The 22,102-nt window shown below is 40.4% G+C and overlaps 2 protein-coding genes across 4 annotated transcripts in view; one reads left to right on the top strand and one right to left on the bottom strand.

Moving 5' to 3' along the window:
• Positions 1–22,102, bottom strand: part of LOC123754968 (nitric oxide synthase, salivary gland) — a 30,633-nt gene that overhangs the window by 7,612 nt on the left and 919 nt on the right. Inside the window, exons 2-22 of the mRNA XM_045737323.2 lie at positions 19,952–20,088; positions 19,207–19,369; positions 18,967–19,058; positions 17,102–17,243; positions 16,860–16,999; positions 16,490–16,664; positions 15,514–15,615; positions 14,756–15,042; positions 13,375–13,519; positions 12,444–12,554; positions 10,142–10,206; positions 9,015–9,050; positions 8,572–8,745; positions 7,378–7,552; positions 6,330–6,447; positions 4,846–4,924; positions 4,001–4,188; positions 2,875–3,038; positions 1,655–1,865; positions 820–907; positions 258–382 (exon numbers count right to left, since the gene is read on the bottom strand). Of these exons, the coding sequence (XP_045593279.2) occupies positions 258–382; positions 820–907; positions 1,655–1,865; positions 2,875–3,038; positions 4,001–4,188; positions 4,846–4,924; positions 6,330–6,447; positions 7,378–7,552; positions 8,572–8,745; positions 9,015–9,050; positions 10,142–10,206; positions 12,444–12,554; positions 13,375–13,519; positions 14,756–15,042; positions 15,514–15,615; positions 16,490–16,664; positions 16,860–16,999; positions 17,102–17,243; positions 18,967–19,058; positions 19,207–19,369; positions 19,952–20,088 (2,917 nt within the window). The remainder of the gene's footprint in view (positions 1–257; positions 383–819; positions 908–1,654; positions 1,866–2,874; positions 3,039–4,000; positions 4,189–4,845; positions 4,925–6,329; positions 6,448–7,377; positions 7,553–8,571; positions 8,746–9,014; positions 9,051–10,141; positions 10,207–12,443; positions 12,555–13,374; positions 13,520–14,755; positions 15,043–15,513; positions 15,616–16,489; positions 16,665–16,859; positions 17,000–17,101; positions 17,244–18,966; positions 19,059–19,206; positions 19,370–19,951; positions 20,089–22,102) is intronic.
• LOC123754969 (zinc finger protein 271) overlaps positions 11,571–22,102 on the top strand; it is a 33,208-nt gene continuing 22,676 nt past the window's right edge. For 2 of the 3 annotated variants that reach the window (XM_045737324.2, XM_069332886.1), the window contains exon 1: positions 11,579–11,709. The gene's annotated coding sequence lies outside the window, so the exon portion shown is untranslated. Of the gene's footprint in view, positions 11,710–22,102 lie in introns of all 3 variants that reach the window. The other variant, XM_069332887.1, reaches the window with a different exon arrangement.

Here is a 22,102-nt window from a genome sequence, read left to right as displayed (position 1 = left end):
AGCTAAGAAGTATTCGGATAGCAAGTCACAATAACGTGACTGAAAATTAGACATCTAATTAATACATCTGAAAATAAAAGTGGTGATGATGTTTCGGTCTGTCTAGGACCATTGTCACACGACTTGACGCTGGTCCAGAACGGACCGAAACGTTGTCACTTCCTTTATTTTCCGATGTTCGGGTTGTGGGAGTCTAAGAGGTATTGCATTTTGTGAGTCACCTTACTTGTATTATATTTCTAAGTCTCTAAAGTTACCTTTTCCTTCTGTTTTTTTGTGGTGGTAGTGTTGCCAGAAGCCTCTGAAGGGCGCGATTCCGCTGCCAGCTGCTACCATCATCACTGGTACCGTAGGGTCACTCGGCATGTGGAAGTTGGTAGCACTGAAATTATACAAATCAGACGACCATAGACCATGACCAACTACACTATGACTGAAATATACAAATATATATAAGTTTATAACGAGGATAGTAACCAGGTGCAAAATATATACACACAAAATAAAACACAAAACAATTTATACAAATTGAAAAAAAATTATATATATTTAGAAAAGACCTTTAAAAACATTATAGGCGTGGGATCTCAGGATTGTAGTTTCCTTTTTTTATGGTCTTAACTAGAGACCAGGGCATTCCAAGAGACATTAACTCCCCCCCCCCCCATAACAGACCATGACCAAGGATAGTTAACAAGACTATGACCATCGCCAGGAGTAGATCAACAAGAGACCTAGTGACCAAGACTGAAGGACAGGTCAACAACAGACTCCTAGCGAGTGGTAGCTAAGGCTCTCACTCACCCTCACAAGACTCACCTTCTGTGGAAGAGTTCGAGACTTCCCCCGGCTTTGTTCTTCTTCAAGAACCCTGTAGCGACGCCCTGGTGCACGGCGCCTGCTCCTCCTGCAGGAAAGGCAGACCTCACTCAAGACAATTGTGGTAACAAGTGATACTAATTAAGATGCTGTACCACCTGGCTTTATCCCACGACAGCTAATATATCATCTTGTGTCCGTGTGCCTCTAAACTTTACCCCAGGAAACTGGTAGCGAAGTTAGATGTTCAACATAACTTGAAAAAAGTTTATATATTTTGTAAGCGTGCAAGTGGTAACACGTTGGCCTTGTGGGTTCTTAGGCCGAGTGCTACAATATAAGTCAGAAGAGGGTTGTATGGAAACCGCAATGTCGCTTGGTAATTGTTTAGCTTATGTAATGGTATAGTCGCATCACGTGACGTCACTATGATATGACACCACATGACGTCACTATGATATGACACCACATGATGTCACTATGATACCGCCGTAAAATTTATCTTCCAATGTATTTCACATAATTTACAATTAAGTTGTAATATTTTACTGAAGCGAGAACACGGCCGGAGGCTAGACGAGGACTTGAACTTGGAGGATTGAACTTGAAGAGACTGTACTTGAAGGATGTAACTATAGATAACCGCTGACTTTGTTTATAAACAAAAACACTATTTAAGAGTGACATAAATATCACTTAAATACAGTCTCTGATCAGGCAAATTTTGTCATGAAAAAATCAACTATTTCCTATGCACAACTCCATATCGAATTTATGAATACACATTGTGTTCTAATATGTCATATTGGATCATTTAAGATATCGATAACCTTACCTCTAGTGCGGTATTGGAGGCCAGAGACAGTGAGGTGCAGGAGGCCAGGGTGGAGGTCGGGAGAGGTGCTGATGGAGTAGTACCTTGGCTGGAGGAGAGGCAGGGCGCTCAGCACAACTCCGGCCTCCACCTTTACGCTGGGGAACTCCTCCAGGACCTCCAGCAGGTGCGGGAATTGCCATGACCTCCACTGGCGGTACTCCTTCTGGTCCTGATGGAAACAGAACAGCCAACAACTTGAGTACCACGAATAATCGTAGAAGAAAACTTGAAAGTCCATATACTTACAGCTTGACTTCTTGCACTAAAGCTCTAAGCTGAACTTCTAAAACAAGCGTTTTTAAAAATACTGAAGGTCCACAATAATCTTAGCAGACAGGTTTAAGTTAACCAATATATCTTCCAAAATTAATGAACACAATTTATTGACAATAGGAACAGATCAAATGACACATGACCCAGAAACATGACACGAAGGGCATCGTCCTGGGTCAGAGGAGACAGCCCGGTCAATAGGTATAGGAAGAGGTGATCAAATGAGGGGCATTAGAAATGATAAAGCTGAATAATTAAGTGAACAAAAGGTAAAGCAAATTACACAAACGAACATTGACAAGAAGACACAGACTCAAGTTAACTTTTGCGTCTACAGAGAAAAATAATTATAGCCGTTACAAAGCCTTGGATTAGTGCAGCTCCACTAAATTTAATGTCAAATTAGTATATATAAAAGGCTAAACAGTATTTAGCACTATCTTTGTTAGAAAGGGTATGAAATATACTAAAAATTAAGGTAAACATCTGATAAATACTTTCAAAGTTAAACTACAATCTCTCATTAAACATCACAAGAAAAAGTAATGAGAACATACACATTGTGTATGAAAAATGTGAATTTTCATACACAATGTGTATGAAAAGGGAAGGATCGCTTTATAAGCGTTCCTTGATGCAGCAGTGCCAGTAGTGCAAACCGGCCCATACAGGGCAGGTGTATTACTAGTGGTTGGGCATCATTCTTTCACCCCATACCAGCACCACAACTCATTGTCCCCATATCTCTTCCAAGTGCTATATAGTCATACTGGCCCAGCTCATGGAGACTGAGTGATGAAGATTAAGCCACCCTAGAGGTGGCACGGGCATGAATAGACTAATGCAACTGATGCAACTAATGCATCTTCGTAACGCAAGATGCAACTGAGAGACTTGTGAAATACCGAGGCGAGCTGGGTGAGGCGGCAAGCCTGGCGGTTGTTTGTGGCGTGGGCGGCCAGGAGGGCGAGGAAGGCGGGCGAGGGCGGCGTGGTGATGTCCAGGAAGCGAGACAGGAGGCTGCGGATGCTGGCCACGGGCAGGTGAGGGTGATGCTCCCAGCACACTCCTGTCGCAGGAGATACATCTCTCACTCTCTTGATAGTCACACACACACAAATATATATATATATATATATATATATATATATATATATATATATATATATATATATATATATATATATATATATATATATATATATATGTTCCTGGCTGGGTTTGGGGAGTAGAAGAACTCCCGAAACCCTCTCAAGGTACGCTCCAGGTATAGCTGTCTATCTGTCTCTGCTATATATGCACAATGTAAGGATAGTAACATTGTGTCCTGAAAAATATAATGTTCTGACAAATGAAGTTAAAATCTGACCGATTTGGGCTTTTAAACCTAAAACCCAAATACTTCTTGTGATTTTCTATAAGTTCACCTGTGATATTCTGACAACCAAACCTACTTGAGGACACACACACGAACCAATTTCTGTACACCTGTCTCATCCTCTCAGCTCTGTGCACCGCTGCTATCTGTATACTATTGAACACCATAAATGTCCGTCACTATTTAAAACTTCGTGATAACCGCAGAAACCTGCTAATTCCAAGGAACCAATTTAGCGCCTACTTCTGGAAACCTTCCAAGTACTTCTCGGCACCTGGGACGCATTTCTTACCTTTGTTTTCCTAATGAAATCACTCCTCCTGCGTACTACACTACAGCTGCCACTACAGCCAACACAACATGTACTTCCTTAGCAATCAAGTTTATGTATGACCACCTGACTCTCAGCACTATCTGTGAACCCCTGATACCGCTTTTATCTGCAGATACTCGTGAAACAATTTTCTGGTGTCCCGGGAGATTACTGAACCAACCTTCTGGTGTCCCAGGAGATTCCTGAACCAATCTATTAGTGTTCTACGAGACTCATGAACCAACGTTCTAGTTCCTTGGAAAACCTGTGAACCAACCAACTTTGTATCTAAGGAAGCTTGTGGGCGCTGTGAACCAGCCTACGTGTAGTGTCCACCTACCTGTGGAACCCTGTCGACGTTGGAGGAGGATCTGAATGGGAATGTCTACATCAGGACAGCGGTGAAGTCGAGCGATGAGGGCCGTCACCATAGCCGGGCTGTTGGCGGGCAGGAGCCCGACGTGATCCCCGGGCTGGTACTTCATCCCGCCACCCTCACTCACATCCACTACCACCATCTGGGTCCACCTGCAGGACGACGCACACAGTAAGAGGAGGTACTCGTCCTTATACCGAGGTATACCGAGAAGCTGAATATATATCTATTACACTGAAACTTTACTTCGGTTCAGAGCTAAAGTAAACTTGCTGGTTGATCAGTAAACAATTGTCGAGGCTCAAAGCTGATAATCAACTGTTTCTTTCAAGAGCTATAAGTGAGTCAGTAGCTTTTAATTGAATATTTGACAAACTAAATGCAAACGTTAATGCTGATGGAGAGGTTTATAAGAAGATCCTCATAAGAAGATAATCTCCACCGTCTGGAACTAGCAAAGCCTAAGTGTAAACATATTTTGCTTCAGAGAAGATCCCCTGATCGTAAAAGAAGCTTACTTCTTTATCCTGGAGAGTTAATGACCTAACAAATAAATCTCAAATATTGTCTATAAAACACAATTCTCTCATTGAAAACTAACTTGGTCCTAGTACAAAATTCCTCTCCTAAAAATTGTATATATTTGTGCCTACCATAAACCCCCAGATTTTCATATTGATCTTTATTCATCCTTCTCAAATATCCAGTATTTACATACAGAAACACTCCAGCATTACCGCTTTTTGGATAACAATATCTGCGCATCATTTTCAGTGGTCATTAACTCACCTGTCCCACTTAAACCTTACCTGTCTCCTTCCTCGTGTAAAATCTTTGTCTCCAGCACCGGGAAACTTTGAATCTTCTTGCCGTGAACTTGGGACAGACCTGGAATATGTGTAACATCTGTACAAACTGAAACTTAATGATTTGCTTTACTGTTTTTATTACTTTGTTTGGATAAGTACTGCGCCTTACATGTGATATTGAGCCTGTTTATAGTAACTCGCAGAGAGAAGATTGACACATTTGATTGGTTAAGCACATTGAAACATTTATGGCTAATTGGTGCACACTCCCATTGATGGTGAAGCTGCTTCTTGTGACAGTGAATTAGTGAATAATTCAAATGATTGTGAAGAGATTATTGTGAAGCCACATTGATTGATCGATGATGATGTGTGAGCGATACAGACAAAAAAGGAAGATGAATAATGACTGCCGAATTTTCAGAGAGTGCGATATAGTGATAATTGATAAGACACTGAAAGTGAGGGGTCGCTTATGATGAATATTAATGACACGTATATGGTGAAAAAGCAGTGTGTTGCATGTTATCAAGAGATTAACTGAGGAAGAGTGAAGGGGCACATTCAAAGACGGACGCAAACATTTTCCATGTCACAAAGAGAACATGGGACTTTGAACATGGTCCCTTGGTTGAATTCCTGACTTTTGTAGTGAATAGGTCAGTTTCATTCTAATCATGATATTAAATCTCATCGAGCAACCCATTTCCTCAGGATATAGTCTAGTCTTCACAGTTGGGACGATAAAGTAGAAAATAGAAAGGAACCAACATTGTAACAAAGCTGTTTGGTAGATTGTGATATCAGAAGTCTGATGACCACACCACACATCACTGTGTGTAGAAACTACAACGTTTCGGTTCCTCCCGAACCATTATCAACTCGTATGTGTGAAGGATAGATGAAATTGTTTATGTAATAATCTAAGATGTGGTCTGATAGAGACCTTTTGTACCCTCTGTAATGTTTTTGCGCTACCGCTCACAGGATGAGTATGGGGTGCACAATAAACTAGCCGCCTTCGGCGGCAACAATCAAAAATCAAATCAATCGTATAACCGAAGCGTCGTCATTCCTTAACTTTTTGATGCGTGGTTTGATCATAATATCTTCAGCCACGTTATTGTGACTCATACTCTGCATCTCACAGGTTTTTATCGAAACTACGTTTTGGCTCGAGTGGACTTACAGTGACTCGTTTCAGAAAAGTAACAATCACAGATAAAGCTCCTGTCTACATGAAAATGTTTAGATAGCATGATTTTGGGAATTATACAACTCTGGTGGAAGAACAGACATTTAAGGAGTAGAACAGACGTAACGGCCACTGCAATAGAAAGCTACAGTTCGATCGGTCAATCGAGAGAGAGAGAGAGAGAGAGAGAGAGAGAGAGAGAGAGAGAGAGAGAGAGAGAGAGAGAGAGAGAGAGAGAGAGAGAGAGACGGACGGACAGATAGACAGTCAGACAGACAATATTACTCACCTTGTGCCAGGGACGTGTGGTGTATGGCAGGTGACAGTTTGACAGCATCGGCAGTAAGCTCCTCGATCCTGAGGGTGGCATCTTGACAGTCCTCGGCACCAAACTCCTCAGCCGCCGCCTGGTACAACACAATGTTGCGGTTAATTACAACTTTCCTTGTTAACACTACTCATAGCCCAGTCGATAGAGCTTTGGCCTCACACGCGTGGGGTCCGCGGTTCGAAACTCCTACAGCCCATGTGAATGGATCGTAGTTTATTGCCCGTCGGCCTAGATAAATATTGTTAAAGTGTGTTGGGTAATTATCTAATATTTCAGCCTATTATGCTAACTAATAATTACATTTGCTTTGTTTTTTCTTATCCTCCACAGGGTGTATGTGACAAAAGTACTCACCTAGTTGCGCTTGCGGGGGTTGAGCTCTGGCTCTTTGGTCCCGCTTCTCAACTGTCAATCAAATGTGTGCGTGCATGAGTGGTTATGCTTAAGTTCGTCACCTGTAGAGCATGCATGTGGAGGTTGAGTTACTGAGTGATGCTACCTGGAACACCTGAATGAGGCTGGTGTGAGAGGCATATGTTTCTAACACAGATGTGCAGTCCCAACAAACACACAATGTAACTACAACATTTGTTTATGTTGTAGGAGTAATAAAGTTGCAGCAAAGTTGCGTTTAATTTGATGAGTCGTTATTGAGCTTCCATAGAGCGTACTTTAGATCAAGTGTTTAGGATGTGGCATTCACTAACTGTAGGTACTTGTCCACAACTGTGCAGCTTAAAATGAGAATATGTATTACCAACTGTGCCTACTTTAAAACATCTGTGAGGACGTGAAGTCATAACTGGCCACTAACTGTATTAATATAAGAAGCTTCAATACTAACATACGTATTAATATAAGAAGCTTCAATACTAACTGTATTGAAGCTCACTGTATTCAACAAGTCAGTCACTTAAGTGACTGAATTGGTTTGTATTTTATGCCTTGCCTGCCTTAAACACCCTTGTGGACCAGATTAGGATGATGTACTACCAGCTGTGCCTACCTTGAAAACCTGTGCAGACCAGGTGTTGAAGGCTTGTTCTTGGTTGTCAAGGTCATCACCACAAGCCAATTTCAGAATACAGTCACCACCTGACAGGTGTAGAAGGTGATCCACGTACTTGCCGAAGGCACAGAAATGTTTGTAGTTGCTTGACCCCAGGGCAAAGACTGCGTACCTGACACCAAAAAATCATTCAACTTCCGTCTGAATTTGTAATACCCAAGAAGTATCCTAGTATTAAGAGTTTAAAATGTTATCCTTAATAGAATAGTAATGTTATCTCTTAGGCTGCACAAAACGTCTATTGACGTGATTCAGTACGTATGAGCACAGTACGATTTGCATCAGTAAACACTCGCATTTAAATAATTATAAGGAATTTAATTCTGCATATACACTCTTTAACCCTTAAAAGGCGCAGCAATTTAAAAGTACTATAGGGAGGTGCACATGATTAAAAAATAGTTAAGAAATCAAATGAAAAAAAGTTGCCTATGGGGATTGGATTGGAGAAGATAATTGAAAATACCAATCGAAGCAGTGCAAGGGTTAACACTAGAAAAACTCTAATTTTATAACTAATAAATAACTAAGGAAAATTCATTTATATTATATTTAAAGTCATTAATTAGATGATTTTCAGAACGTATTGCAACGTAGAGCTCGAATATATCGCTCGCAAAAAAACTATAATGAACACATTTGTTTCTCTTCAGACAGAAAGAAAACATAGTAATGCTTTAACGTTAAAGGCTAATTTCAGCGCCTGAGATTGATATAAAAAATAAAATTAATGTGAAATTTGTTATATCCCAGGTACAATACAGAAACTTTATTAATTATTTTTCTTTTCCGTTTACTCGTAGTTTTAACTCATTTGTAAAGAATATAATCGGTCAATAATTTTTTGTCTGAATATTTAAAAATGCGCATATTGACTTAACCACTAGACTTTAACTGAACAACCAAAGAGTAATAAGAACGCCACACAATAACTAACATTGAGAAATTCAACCACGATTTATATATTACACTGGCTGCTGTGAAGAGGTGTACAATCATAGTATAAGCCTATAATGTCCAATAGGAGATTATACATAACCAAAGCACTACACATGAAACACTCTTCCAGCTGTCACCAGCCAGCCCTCAGGTACGTCGTACCATTAACAAGACTAAGACCAAAACACCTACTTGAAGCTGACGGAGGTGGCCGGGGTGGAGGTGCGCCTCACCAGGTCCTGCTGGGGTCCCTGACGTAGTCCCAACATGCGCAGGAAACTGCTGAAACCGTTCATCATCTTGTGGTCGTTCTCCTTCATCTTCGGGTTGGTTGTCATTTCTTCAAGTACAGAGCTGGTGGTAGTGCTGGCAGGAAGGTGAATGTACTCGTGACTTCATGTATGTTTCATTAAAACACACACTCATACACACTCATACACACGAAAATATGTATAAACACACATAGAATAAACATGCACCCAGTTAAATAAACAAAAACAGAAATCACATTAAGATGCTTCGAATGTGAATAATAATACCAAATATTTTTTTTCTAGATACTAGATATTTACTATATTTTTTTTTAATGGACACATCACCAGACTACTTAAATGTAGTTAATACATAATACTTACATTTTGAAACTGTTGTAGTCTTCCTGGAAGGATAACCTACAGAAAATAATAAAAATTGTGCTTTATTTACATATGCTAACACTCGAAGGAGATATAGTGCCAGAATTTTTTTTAACTACTGGGATCAGCTGCCATGCAATTAGCAATCTCTGGGGTTTCCATTACTTTTTTTATACGTGTTTCCAATCGGTTCCGATTGGAAATGAAAGTCTAGCGGTTTCTATCCGAGTTTAGCGGTTCCTCGTGGTGTCTAGCGGTTCCTAGTGAAGTCTTGCGGTTTCTATTTGAGTTTAGCGGTTTTCTAGAACTAGGGAGGACCTTGATAGCCTATCAGGGACATATTGCCTCCTCCTTTGGAAACCTGGAAACATTCATTCGTCTTCAGTAAGCAGGTCTCGATGATTGTTTTGTCTCTATAAAGGTTATATTCTCTTGGTGTTTTTAACTAATTATGGTTTTTAGAAGTCTCTGAACTTATTTTTTATAGCAAATTTGTTGCTAAGATGTTTGTCCTTTTTGTTTGTTTAATTTTGAATTAAATTAATTTTTTAACTAAAATATTATCATAAGGCTAATGCTGCAAGACTGATGGCGAATATACGAATCTTAGATGAAGTTAAAACTGCGCTACAAATGTATTGATCTTGTGGTCGGGTGTCGTAAGAGTGCAGGTATTGTTTTCATGATCTTATGTGGCTCTTTATTCCACAAACATTTTCCTGTTAGAAGAAACTATAATTAAGTTTGACGGGATTTTTTAGTTTAACTTAAGTTTAAGTTAACTTACAGTTTAAGTTAACTCCTAAATTGTGCAGATATTTAAAACTTCTACATTGAGGCGCGTCAACTAAAAATAGTTAACAAATCAAATGGAACAGAATCCCATATGGTGATTAGAGCACAGGAGGAAATTTCAGTTATGTATTCAATATAGTAAACATGGGTTGATATACTCAGTCTCCCACTAAATATATGAGCATTATACTGAGGAAACCATACAACAAAATTTACAAATATCAGCACCAACAATTAATGAAATATAATTTAAATAATTTTAATAATACACATAATATTCAGTGACTGCATAAATGTATATACAACAAAACATTGAAAGATAGTTTACTAACTTTTGAACATTGGTGTTCCCAGAGTTAAGCTCTTCCTTAATGTTGTACAAAGTCTTGACGAACTCCTGCGGACAGTAAAGAGAATCAGAGGAAGGTCAAAGCTGAAGCTAACTAAATCGTAAGCTTATACGTAAATATGACTAGAAAAAATGTTTTACTCCAATTACCTCGAACTAAATATATTTGGATGGCCGGACCAGGGGCTAGATTCACGAAGAAGTTACGCAAACACTTACGAACCTGTACATCTTTTCTCAATCTTTGGTGGCTTTGTTTATAATTATTAAACAGTTAATGAGCTCCGAAGCACCAGGAGGCGGTTTATATCAATAACAATAGTTGATTGGCAAGTTTTCAGGCTTGTAAACTGTTTCAATTATGTAAACAAAGCCATCAAAGATTGAGGAAAGATGTACACGTTCGTAAGTACTTGCGTAACTGCTTCGTGAATCTGGCCCCAGGAGCTAACGCTCAACCCTGCAAACATATTTAGGCATATACACAGAAAACTAGAAAGATCTGGTTATCCATAACCCCAAACTTGGTGTCTTCAATACAAATTAGCAAAATAAAGTCTGCAGCATTCAGGAACATATAAAATATCAAGCAGCTTTCAGGCACATACTTAGAGAGACCTTCAGAACATTATAAAGATCCTACGTAAGACCAACACTAAAATATGCAGCCCCGGTCTGGAGGGCCACGTAAAAAAAATAATAATAAAGTAGACAATTTAGAAATCCTCAACAAAACGTGTCCCAGAACATCACCTTCACCTACTTAACTCACAGCATTCAGCCGTTTTGGGGTTTGGTATTTGGCTTAAGGCTTATTAACCGTTGGAGGGTTACTAAGGCCATCACAATAACTTTGTGGCCAATTAGAAAATATACCTTTATTGTGAACATAGTCCAGGACTAAAGTACACCTCTTAGTGTATATAAACTGAGAAATTAACATATGTGTATATATATATATATATATATATATATATATATATATATATATATATATATATATATATTAGATTGTGTGGTATTTGTCTCATAAGCTCTCATATTACCCGGGAAGCTCCAACGCTAGCTTCCCCTGGATTTTTTACCTCTACAAATATTACCAAGGTACTGGAACGAGTCTGGGGCAAGGATATAGTCAATCTTCCGTGGCTAATTACTGCCTATTTTACTCTAAACTAACTTCCCTATGACGAGATACAATCCAAAAATCTTATTAAATATTTGCCGTACATTAGAGGTGGAATAAGAAAATAGTACAAAACGAAATAAAAAAAATAGCGAATATAATACCATTTACATTTGCGTGAAACAATCATTACTCGAACGACAGTGTGGCTCTCTCAAGAATCCGAACAACCGTTTGGCAACGTTTACCTCCGAGTGGACCCCGACGCCCTCACCTCGATGGGTGAGAAGTCACCATCGTATTCGCAACACAAGCGGACGTCGGCAACACTTCTTTTGTGCGAGTTGCAAGCAAGTGCAAGGGCCATCAAGAAGAGGTACTCGAAGCGAACTCAACAAGCAACATACGGAAATATGAAAAGGAAGGTAAGTCATTGCATTAACTAATTGGGGGGAGGAGGGGTTAGGAAAGTTGGCTGGGGGAGGTATAGACCTATAATGCTCCTCCTCTGCAAGCACGTGTATGTGAGAGCGCTTGCGCGCACGTAATCGCACGCACATATCCACACAGAGGATCTCGTGATCTATTGGTCAGCGTTCGCGACTGACACTCGAGAGACCCGGGTTTGATTCCCGGCCGAGACAAAAATAACTGGATAGTTTCCTTTCACTGGATGACTCTGTTTACCTAGAAGTGAATAGGTACCTGAAAATTTCCAGGTACCTATTTACTATATATAATAATTATGTGTTTGTTTTTGCGTTTTAGAGAGAGATATATTTAGTAAATATGAAAGTAGACAGGTAAGGAGTCAGTATATTAGACAAGCGACGGCTAGAATGGCGTGGGGTCAAAGAGATAATAGCTCGCTCGTGCAGGAACAACTGACGAATACAAATAAGTGAGTACACACACACACACACACGTACCCAAACTCCCAGAAATACACTCACGAGCAAACAACAACATACCACATACAAACATGCACACAGAGTCACAAACAAAGTGCTAACTACACCTCCTTGACATGTTACAATAGATTGCCTGCGTCATCTCCGCCTTTCCCCACCACCACCACCACTTCCTCCCCCACCCATCTGACCAATAAGTGGGAATTCACTTGATTCTTTCCTTCTTCTTCGTCCCTTCATCCACTTACCTGACCGTTTTGTGGAGGTTCCCCTGCGCCTGTAGTGGCGGCCACCACCAGCAGGAGACCTTCGCCCGATAACGCAGCTTTGCTCACCTCGTAGTCTGCCATAGACAGTACCTGTAGGGACAGAGGTCGTGCTCTCACAGCTTTTATTTACGGAAGGTGGACAGTAGCAGGGAAAGCACATTTAGAGGAAAAGTTTGTTTTTGGAAAAGGCGATGTGAACCGAGATTAATGTGTAATAGCAAACAGTAATTGAAGTAGGAATGGATTATAATCCACGAAGACGATTCAGAGAAAAATCGTCGTTTGTGTAGGGGAAGAAAGACAAAGTGGTAAAATTGCAAACGAAAGGGAACAGAAGAAAATGCGAAGTGAGGACACAGTGAAAGACAATAGAAAAGACAAAAAGCTATAATTACAAGGACGAGACGGGACTGCATTACAGGCAAGGAAAATATATAGCAGGTCATCTTAACTCTGGAGGCTATCGATCTTTCTTTGATCATAAAATAGGTCTTATTAGATAAAAACAAAAATCTCATCTTGGTGATCTTGACTAAAATATATACTAACGTCTTGGAAGTTGCTAATGTATAGTATAAATATATATATATATATATATATATATATATATATATATATATATATATATATATATATATATATATATATATATATATATATATATATATATATATAGTATGCCAATTTTCTTTGCAACTTCTCACATCCGACATATAAAGCCTGCAACAGGAGCTAATAAAAGAAAACGAAAAAGTCCCAATAACTCTTCCATGTATGCGATGTTTAAACAGCATTCTTAAATGCTTAAATGCTGGAAGGACTGCAACTATTTGTCATATAGGACTTGTGTTGTTACGAGGTGAAGGTAACATAAACTTGAGTACACCACGAATGATACTGAAGCATCTACCTTGGGTTTGAAGTTCCGTTTGAAGACTTCAGAGAGACTCTTGGCGTAAAGCTGGGACTTGCCAGTCTCTGTGGCGTACACGATGGTCACGTGAACCCGCCTGTTGAGGGCCGCGCTGTAGAGGGTACTGGCGAACAGTACACTCCTGCCAGAAATGACGAGTTATTTAAGTAATATATATATACAAATGTAATTAATAACAGAATACAGTTAAAATGTTAATTATTACTATTAATATGTGACTTTTTTGAGAGAGAGTTGAGTATATATCCCCAGTCTGTTTCTAGCTAGTCTAAAGAGATAAGCTTTACATCCGTTGTGAAATATGTAACTCTAATAAAGGGGTTATGGTTAGGTTATATTTAGACAAACACTGTTATTCTCCACTGGGAGTGGCATGTCGAAGGGAAAAATGTATAAAATCCAGCAGTCGTAATATTTGTACTGGGCCTCCTCAGCATGTATTAACGTCAGGAGGTCATGTGTTATTTTGTAAATTTTGCAGCTTTGGGAGCCAACTGCCGCTGCCTCTATACCAAATTTGCAGTTTCAAGCTTCAAATACTGCGCTACAATCTGGGCTAAATATGGCCAGGCACGCCGGGCAAAGGTCATAGAGATGATTCTAATTCAGATGATATTCAGCTCCAAAAATGGTCACTCTCCAACAAAACGCGCCGTTATGAAAATACTTATGAGTAGCTAAATTATTAAAAAAAAATACGTTTGGCTTATAAAGGATTTACAGTGTATATGGAATAAACTGCTCTCTGCCCCTCCAGCACTATGTTATGGTCAGTCGGGCAACGTTTATACAATTTACTTCAACATATTCATATATTATAAATATTGCCCTATTCGAGATGTTTTTCTAATAATTAGCAATTCGGTAAAATATATGACAGATTGTTACGGACCTTCAGATTCAGCCAGTAAGAGTTTAACATGTAATTATATATCTAATTAAATTAGTACCAGAGAAGGCGGCTTGTAATAAATCTCGTGCGATCTGTCATAGAATGAACCGTTACTAGAAGCAATCAGACAGTGACGAGTATCTGATTGGTCTATAAGAAGTTTGTTTTTATATTTCTGCCACTGAGTACTCAGAGATACGTAAGTGAATAAAGCCCTTATCGAGAAAAATTCGAACTAGGTCGAGCCAAGTGCTTTCAGTTATATAAAAAGTGAGTGGGGGACAACTGCAAAATTTTGTATATATTAATAATGTTTTGAGGACGGGCTGAAGTCTCATTAGCTGCAGTTTTCTAAACACAGAGTTACTGTGACGTTAGCTACCAGTATTAAACTGATTATTTTTCCTATAAACGAGCATTTGGTTTCGAGCGGTTGGTGCTCCTGAACATAGTATTCAGACTTACAGAGCGACCTTCCTGAAGAGTTTCCGGGAGTTCGAGGAGTCTAGTCCCAGCAGGGCTTTCTTGTACTTGGCGTACGTGATCCAGGCGGGCACCTGGTACTCATAGGCGGGCTTGAGGTAGTACAGGGACATCTCCTGGTGGAAGACCGGAGTAAGGGCCCCAGAGACGGGCGGCACGATCCACGCCCAGTCTGCCGGACACCCGCCCCGCTGCTGGTACTCGTTCTCCGCGAACTGCATGAAAGACTCCGCCGCTGTATAGTGATCCATCAGGGTCACGTTTGCCTCCTGAAGCATACACGGACATATTTAGTAGACCAGAGGATTTTGAGATTACATACCGAATTATTTTGAGACTTTGATACCATTTATTCTGCATGATTTGTTGAGCCTTTCTTACCCCTAATTCGTTCCATGTATTCAGTCTTACAGTAGATCAATGTTTCTGAAATATTAAATACATGGAAGGAAGTAGGGTATGAAAGCCTTAACTATGCAGAAAGAATGGTATTAAAGCCATTATCCTGCTTCCAGGTTATCCTGGAAGCAGGATAACGAAGACAAAACCATTTAAAATACAAAATTCTTATGACTAAATAATATACATTGGAGGAACGCCTGAAATATAATCAACACGAGTAGAAGCGAAGACTAAACCAGTGCTAACAGAAAGACGTATAAGATTTATACAAACAGCCCGAAAGGAGGGTGTAAGAACTCATATAACTTGAAGGAGAGAGTCAAGGACCCATCACTTACTTTGTAGGAGTGCAGAACAGCGTGGTGGACTTCAAGAACAGCTGCGTCCTTCCAGAGCGTGATATTAGACCTGGTGTCCAGACCCATTTTCTCGCCTACGACCTGTGTAAGAATTTGTAGCTATAAGCCATCCAGAGTGTCTTAGTAACACATTGTATATTGTTGCATTAAAACATAACCTAACCTTTTAATACCAACATGAACAGTAAATACTTCTCAAAATTAGAATAATGAATTAGAATAAAATAAATATTTATATTTTTCATGATCACGGAGCAAATATTATTTATGAAGTGGACATTATTGCAATCGGAAGGTGGCATTATCAATCGGCTATAGCAGTCAGCATGATTAGTTACTACACGAGGTAAAATTGCCAGTCAGATAACAAATTTTATTTGGAAAGCCAATTGGTCGTACTCGGTACGTTAAATAGTCATTTTCTTGGTTGAAGTTTATGTTCATATACAGACAATATCAATCAATAGTATATAAATTTGTCCAATCAAGACTATTTTACGGAAATTTTCCGAAAAATAAAATTCAATTGAAAAAATATAGAAAGGTATTAGAGGTATGATTATTAAATCTATTAGATGGGACAACAACGAAAGCCTTAGTGAGGTCAAGGTACCCTCAGTAAATTTTGTCAATCCTTAGACCAAAAACTCTACCCATATATCTAACTTGGAAATCGGCAACAGCCCATATTTTTCTAACTTTATAGGCCTGTATTCTCGAATTTAACTAGTATGACCACCAACTGGAGCGCTCTACCATCCCCTGATCGCTCGCGCTGCGAGCCAACTCTCTCCTCCACGAACTACTCGTCCTCCAAAGCAGAGTGAATTGGATGTCATGGATTTCATCAGGAACGGTGAGACGACGTTGAGAGACGCATCTAGAGGAGGTAGTGAGAGACACACCTGGAGGAGGAAGTGAGAGACACACCTGGAGAAGGAATTGAGGGACGCACCTGGAGGATGTTGTATCGCTGAGAGTCACACAGGTCCCTGGCCGCCACCTCGGTGGACATGTACCAGCCGTTGAAGGGGGCAGCGGTGAACTCCACGCCTCCACAGTCGAACATCATGGACGACACCGCAGGCAAAGCGAACCACTGCAGCTCCAGCTCCTTAAACCACTCAAACCTATCCAAGGACTGAAGTCAATTCCAGTGATGGCTTACCCCTACTAGTGGCGGCTTACACTGTTATTGGTCACTTTTGTGGCCTACCTCATTGGCTATTGTTTACCCTTACGAGGTAAACAATAGCCAATTATAAGTGACTCAAGACAAACTCGCCCCCTGATCACGAGAGACACAAGGAATCCAGGACACCCACCTGGGATGGTGAAGGGGGACACGAAGCACCAGGTCGTCGGGGATAGGGAAGAACTGAGGTTCTCCCGTAGCTGCAGACAACACCAGAGGCAGCACGTCAAATCTGCCTCCGCCGCCTTTCCACCCGAGGCCCTCGCATATCTGCCTCACACGTGGAACGTATTAGTCAGATGTTACTAATAACAGCCAAGGCCCTTTCCCCTAACACACCTGAATAGATACAACGCCCACGAGTGAGGTTACCTGAGTGAAGGTGACGTACGCAGGGTCTCCCGTGACGGTGCCGTCGGGGTTGGCGTAGCCGGCGAAGCTGATGAGCTGTTGGTTCCACACCCGGAAGTCTGGCTTCCCAGGCCGCCGCTGAGGGAACACCGTGATCACCGACCTGCAGGAGGAGCGCCAGGCACGTCTATAACCTCTACCGCCATTATGACCTCGTCACTTACCCCGTCCACTCCCCGTCCATATACAGTACATGCAAAAACAAATTCTGGGGCAGGATAGGTTGGGTTAGAATAGGATAGGTAGGTTAGGTTAGCTTAGGATAGGTTAGATTGGGGTAGGTTAGGTTTGTTTATAAAGTAGCATTGGCATTGAGGCAAACATATCTTTCTCATGTCTTAAACTCTACTAGAGGGAAGAGGAGACAAGAGGACCGGTAGCTATGTTCTCGCTTTCCAGTAATTAAAACTATATGTATTTGCCTGAATTTACCTGGTCACCATCTCTAGTGACCTAGAAAGGGACAGGAAGCCAACAGCTTGTCGAAGATCACCCCCGACCCCCACCCAACTATACCTGAGGATATAATCCAGGAGGTAAGCATATTGTTAGGTTAACCTGGATTAGATTGTACAAAGTTGGATTAGGTTTAGATGATTTTGAAATGAACAGGATAATCCGGTGGTAAATCTTTTGTATACGAAATTACCCGTATTCATATACCAATGAATGCAGTCAAATATCTCTCAGTCGTATCGCATATAGATCGTTTTCTACTTTTTAAAACTGTATATATATATCGTTGATTTAGGTTCTGTTGCTTGTGGTTAGAGTGTAGTTTATTGGGTTAGGATTGGTTGATTATTTAGGGATAATGACAGGTACATTCGGAAAGTTGTTTATGAGGTACAAGAATACCTCATAAACTTTGACCAATACTATGAGGTTCTATGGCACCTGCTAGTATAGGTCAACGGGCCTGATGCACTTCTTTCAATTTTTTATGTTTTTATTATGTTGAATTTTTATGTAAGTAAGGATCGCCATCCATTGACGATCCGCTTTAAGTCCAGGGTGGGTTGTGCATGGTTTCCCGTTATCAGGGACAGGAAGCCTGTACTTAGACTTATCCAGGTCCCTTCCTTTGGCCAATTTCCGACCTTCCTGAGGATGCAACCGACAACAGTTGTCAAGCTCTCTGGTTTCCTATTTAGTGCTAGGTGAACAGTGCCCAACTGTCTCTGTCCTGCCCGGTAATTGAACCGAAACCCTCGGTTGTGCGCCGACAGATGTGTAGATCACTACGCCACAGGACCCATGCAAGGGAAAAAGAGACCACCATATATTGTAATGTCCCTTTCGAATATCGTAGTGTGTCTCTCTCGAATATCGTAGTGTGTCTCTCTCGAATATCGTAGTGTGTCTCTCTCGAATATCGTAGTGTGTCTCTCGAATATCGTAGTCTCTCTCGAATATCGTATTGTGTCTCTCTCGAATATCGTATTGTGTCTCTCTCAAATATCGTATTGTGCCTCTCTCTCGAATATCGTATTATGTCTCTCGAATATCGTAGTGTTTCTCTCGAATATCGTAGTGTCTCTCTCTCTCGAATATCGTAGTGCGTGTCTCTTTCGAATATCATGGTGTGTCTCTTGAATATTGAACTCTGATATCATCATATATCTGCTGAAACATAATGATATCAGATACGCACATAGAGACAACTCACATGCGTCATGGGAACGTCAGGATGTCTCCACACTGTTAAACAATCCGGTGAGCTTATACTGACGTGTACCTATATTCTGGCGGGTACACCAACGTCAACAGGCAGGATGGAAGATAATGATTAAATGGCAGACACACAAAAGGAGAGGGAAACCCACCTGATGTTGCCGTCATTTGTACCGTACTTTAGGTGTCTACAGATTGCTGCAAACATTTCTTGGGGCGTTGTGACATCTCGTGCATCAAACACCTGAAAATTAAGAAGAGATGTGTGATTATACATATCTATATATAATACACTCTCTCTCTCTCTCTGTCTCTCTCTCTCTCTCTCTCTCTCTCTCTCTCTCTCTCTCTCTCTCTCTCTCTCTCTCTCTCTCTCTCTCTCTCCATATTACCTTCAGTCTGGTCCAGTTAATCCTGCCGATACATCGCGGGGCGTTCCTCCAGGCCAACTTAGCGCCGTATTCCATCTCCTCTAAAGTCAGGTGGTAAGTTCCCCGAGCCAGGACGCTCGCCTCCACCTCCTTCCAGCGGCCTGTGTGTTCCTCACTCGACAACCTGTTAAACCCAGAGCTCTGTTACATGGTATTTCTCTCAGCTCCTCCAGCACGTTATACTTGCCTCACCACACTACTTCTCTCAGCTCCTCAGTGTACATGTCACATGCATTAACGCTCTTCCTCGCCTGTTTCTTATATCCCCCTGTGCCTGATCCTAACATTCCTCAGCGTGGGAGTGCCGTCGTGGTTGAGGCGTCTAGCAACATAATGGTAAATACAAGAGATATTGTGATGTTGCAATACCCTCAGTAAGAGTATAACTATGGCAGGACACCGTCTACTTCCCCGAGATATAATAATGTATTTCTTATTTCTTTTTACGTGTAAATGAGATTAGGTTTTGTTTATGTGGATGGTTATTTTTGTGTGTAAGTAATACGCAATGGATTAATGATTTTTCATTTTTTTCATGATTTAGGCTCTATAGTGGATGGCTCAATGCTTGTTTTCTAAGTAGGTCTCTCATGGAGCGAAAGTAGTTAAATTATTAGCTAAATCACTGTGGCTATTATTGCACACACACACACGATTTTCATCATTTTCACGATGAAAATTTGCCACAATGAAAACCAACACTTACTTTTTCATGGAAGTGTAGTAGTCATCTAAGAACTCCTTGGCCTGGGTGAGGACCTCCGCGGGAGGCCGAGGCGTCGTGGCCATTCTCCTGATGTTCATTAACGAGCCATTGCACACCTGCTCCGTGCACTCACCTTGCTGAAAATACATTTGAAGTACTTAGGTGTGTCCATAACATGTAGGTTATGGACTAAAACGATAGGCTACCTCTTGCTAGTTTTGCAACGCAATGAAATCGAAATAAACGTCAATTAATCTCACTGATGATTATAAGCAGCAAGCGTGTGTACTTCAACACCTGAATTTTTTGTGTGTGTTCCAGTTTACTTATTTTCAAAACGTTACGGTAAACCGTATCAATAAGTTCGAGAACCATAGGAGGATTTTTTTTAATGCTCTGTGCGGCTCCTTGGTCAATATAGAGGTGTCATCATCATTGCAAGTAAATGTAAATAATTATTTTAACTATGCCTTTCATCACTCAAAATCAATTTGTGTTAATTCAGAACAAGTATGTTTTGTTGCCAGAGCCATAGAATATATTATCATACTGCACGGTTAGGTGATCGCTTGGCAAGAACACTCTGGAAGCCTTATTCACTCTTGTTTCCACTTTGTGTATGATTACACATTGTGTCCAGCCTGTGATAGAATAAAATAAAGTTAAAAATAATCTATGTTATGCTGCTGGGTCCAGGAGCTGGAGTTCACTCCATGAGAGGAGTGTTGTGTACAGAGGTTGTAACAAACTTTGGGAATTGCAACGTCGTTGTTTGTAATTTTATATTGTGAAATTGTTTAGTCGTATAGAGATACATCTAAACTCACTTTGGATGAAAGGGCAAATCAACTTATAACAAATGATAAAATATCTGAAATTCTTGCAATTCTGGGAGGTGCGTGTTGGCATGCCTAACCCCGGCGCGTCTCACCGTTTAGTCAGCATTGAGAGAAACAAAATCCTATAAATGGCGTAAAATAAAAGCTTATAAATGGCGTGAAACAAAAGCTCACAAAGACATGAAACGAAAGCCTATAAATGGCGTGAAATAAAAGCTCACACTGGCGTGAAACAGCAAACCAATTTTTAAGAGTCACGCAGGACAAAAGACCAACCTCAAAATTGACCTTCAAGGTAAACTGACCGCCCGGTTGTCATGGCAAGTAGTTCCGGACGTGCCTCCGGAGCCTCTCGGGGACTCCACACCTGCTGGACACTAAACTATTTTATATACCTGACTTTACCAAACTGCTCATAGCTTTATATAGTTTAATTCCTTGTAGGTTTTAACAATTGTGTATACCTGACTTTACCAAACTGCTCATAGCTTTCTATAATTTAATGTCTTATAATTTTTTAGAATTTGAAAGTTTTTGTTAGCAAAAATATTATCGCATTTCTCATCATTTTGTCGAAAATGTTTGTTCATTGATGTTAGCTGTTTTTGATGATTGAAAATAAGTAACTTTACCAAACTAAACCCTAATCTTGATCTAACCTAACCCAACTTAATGTAAACCAAACCAAATTTATGCTAACCAAGTCTAACCACACCTTTTAAAGTATCTAAATTGCCGTCAACTACGTTATCGAACAGATTTATATAGTAACGTCCGATGCCAACATCGCATAATTTATGCAAAATTATGTATCATGAATCTCAAGTGCTTCAGATGTCTTTGATGAAGCTTGTTTCTTCAGCAGACATGTTACTTCCCCTGTAGACACTGAGGGTTAAGTACTGATAAACTATTACAACGTAAGAGAGTCGTCAAGACTTTCCAATCGTGTTGTGCAGGAAGCCTCACGTTTATTGTGCAGGATGCCTCCTGTACGTTGTGCAGGAAGCCTCGTGTGTACAGAGATAGCCTCGCGTGTATTGCTCACATCCTCTGCTCCGCTTAGTAGCATAAATGTGATGATATTTACCCGCAGAGAAACCCCCTCGGAGTGGCGCTTAATTTATGCTGTAAAAAATATTTCCGGTCTTTCTATTTCGAAATTACTGAGCGAGCTTAGAATTGTGAAAATGTTCAGTGCTTCAGTAACAGCTCTCCACAATTGGGGCTACAGTCGCACCCTTCCAAATTGGGATTACAATCACACCCTTACAAATTTGGGCTACAGTCACACCCCTCCACAATTAGAACT

This window comes from Procambarus clarkii, chromosome 28 (assembly GCF_040958095.1).
Source record: "Procambarus clarkii isolate CNS0578487 chromosome 28, FALCON_Pclarkii_2.0, whole genome shotgun sequence".
In the NCBI taxonomy this organism is placed as follows: Eukaryota; Metazoa; Arthropoda; class Malacostraca; order Decapoda; family Cambaridae; genus Procambarus; species Procambarus clarkii.
The sequence above is the reverse complement of the archived record's forward strand: the minus strand, read 5'-3'. Positions and strand labels throughout refer to the sequence as shown.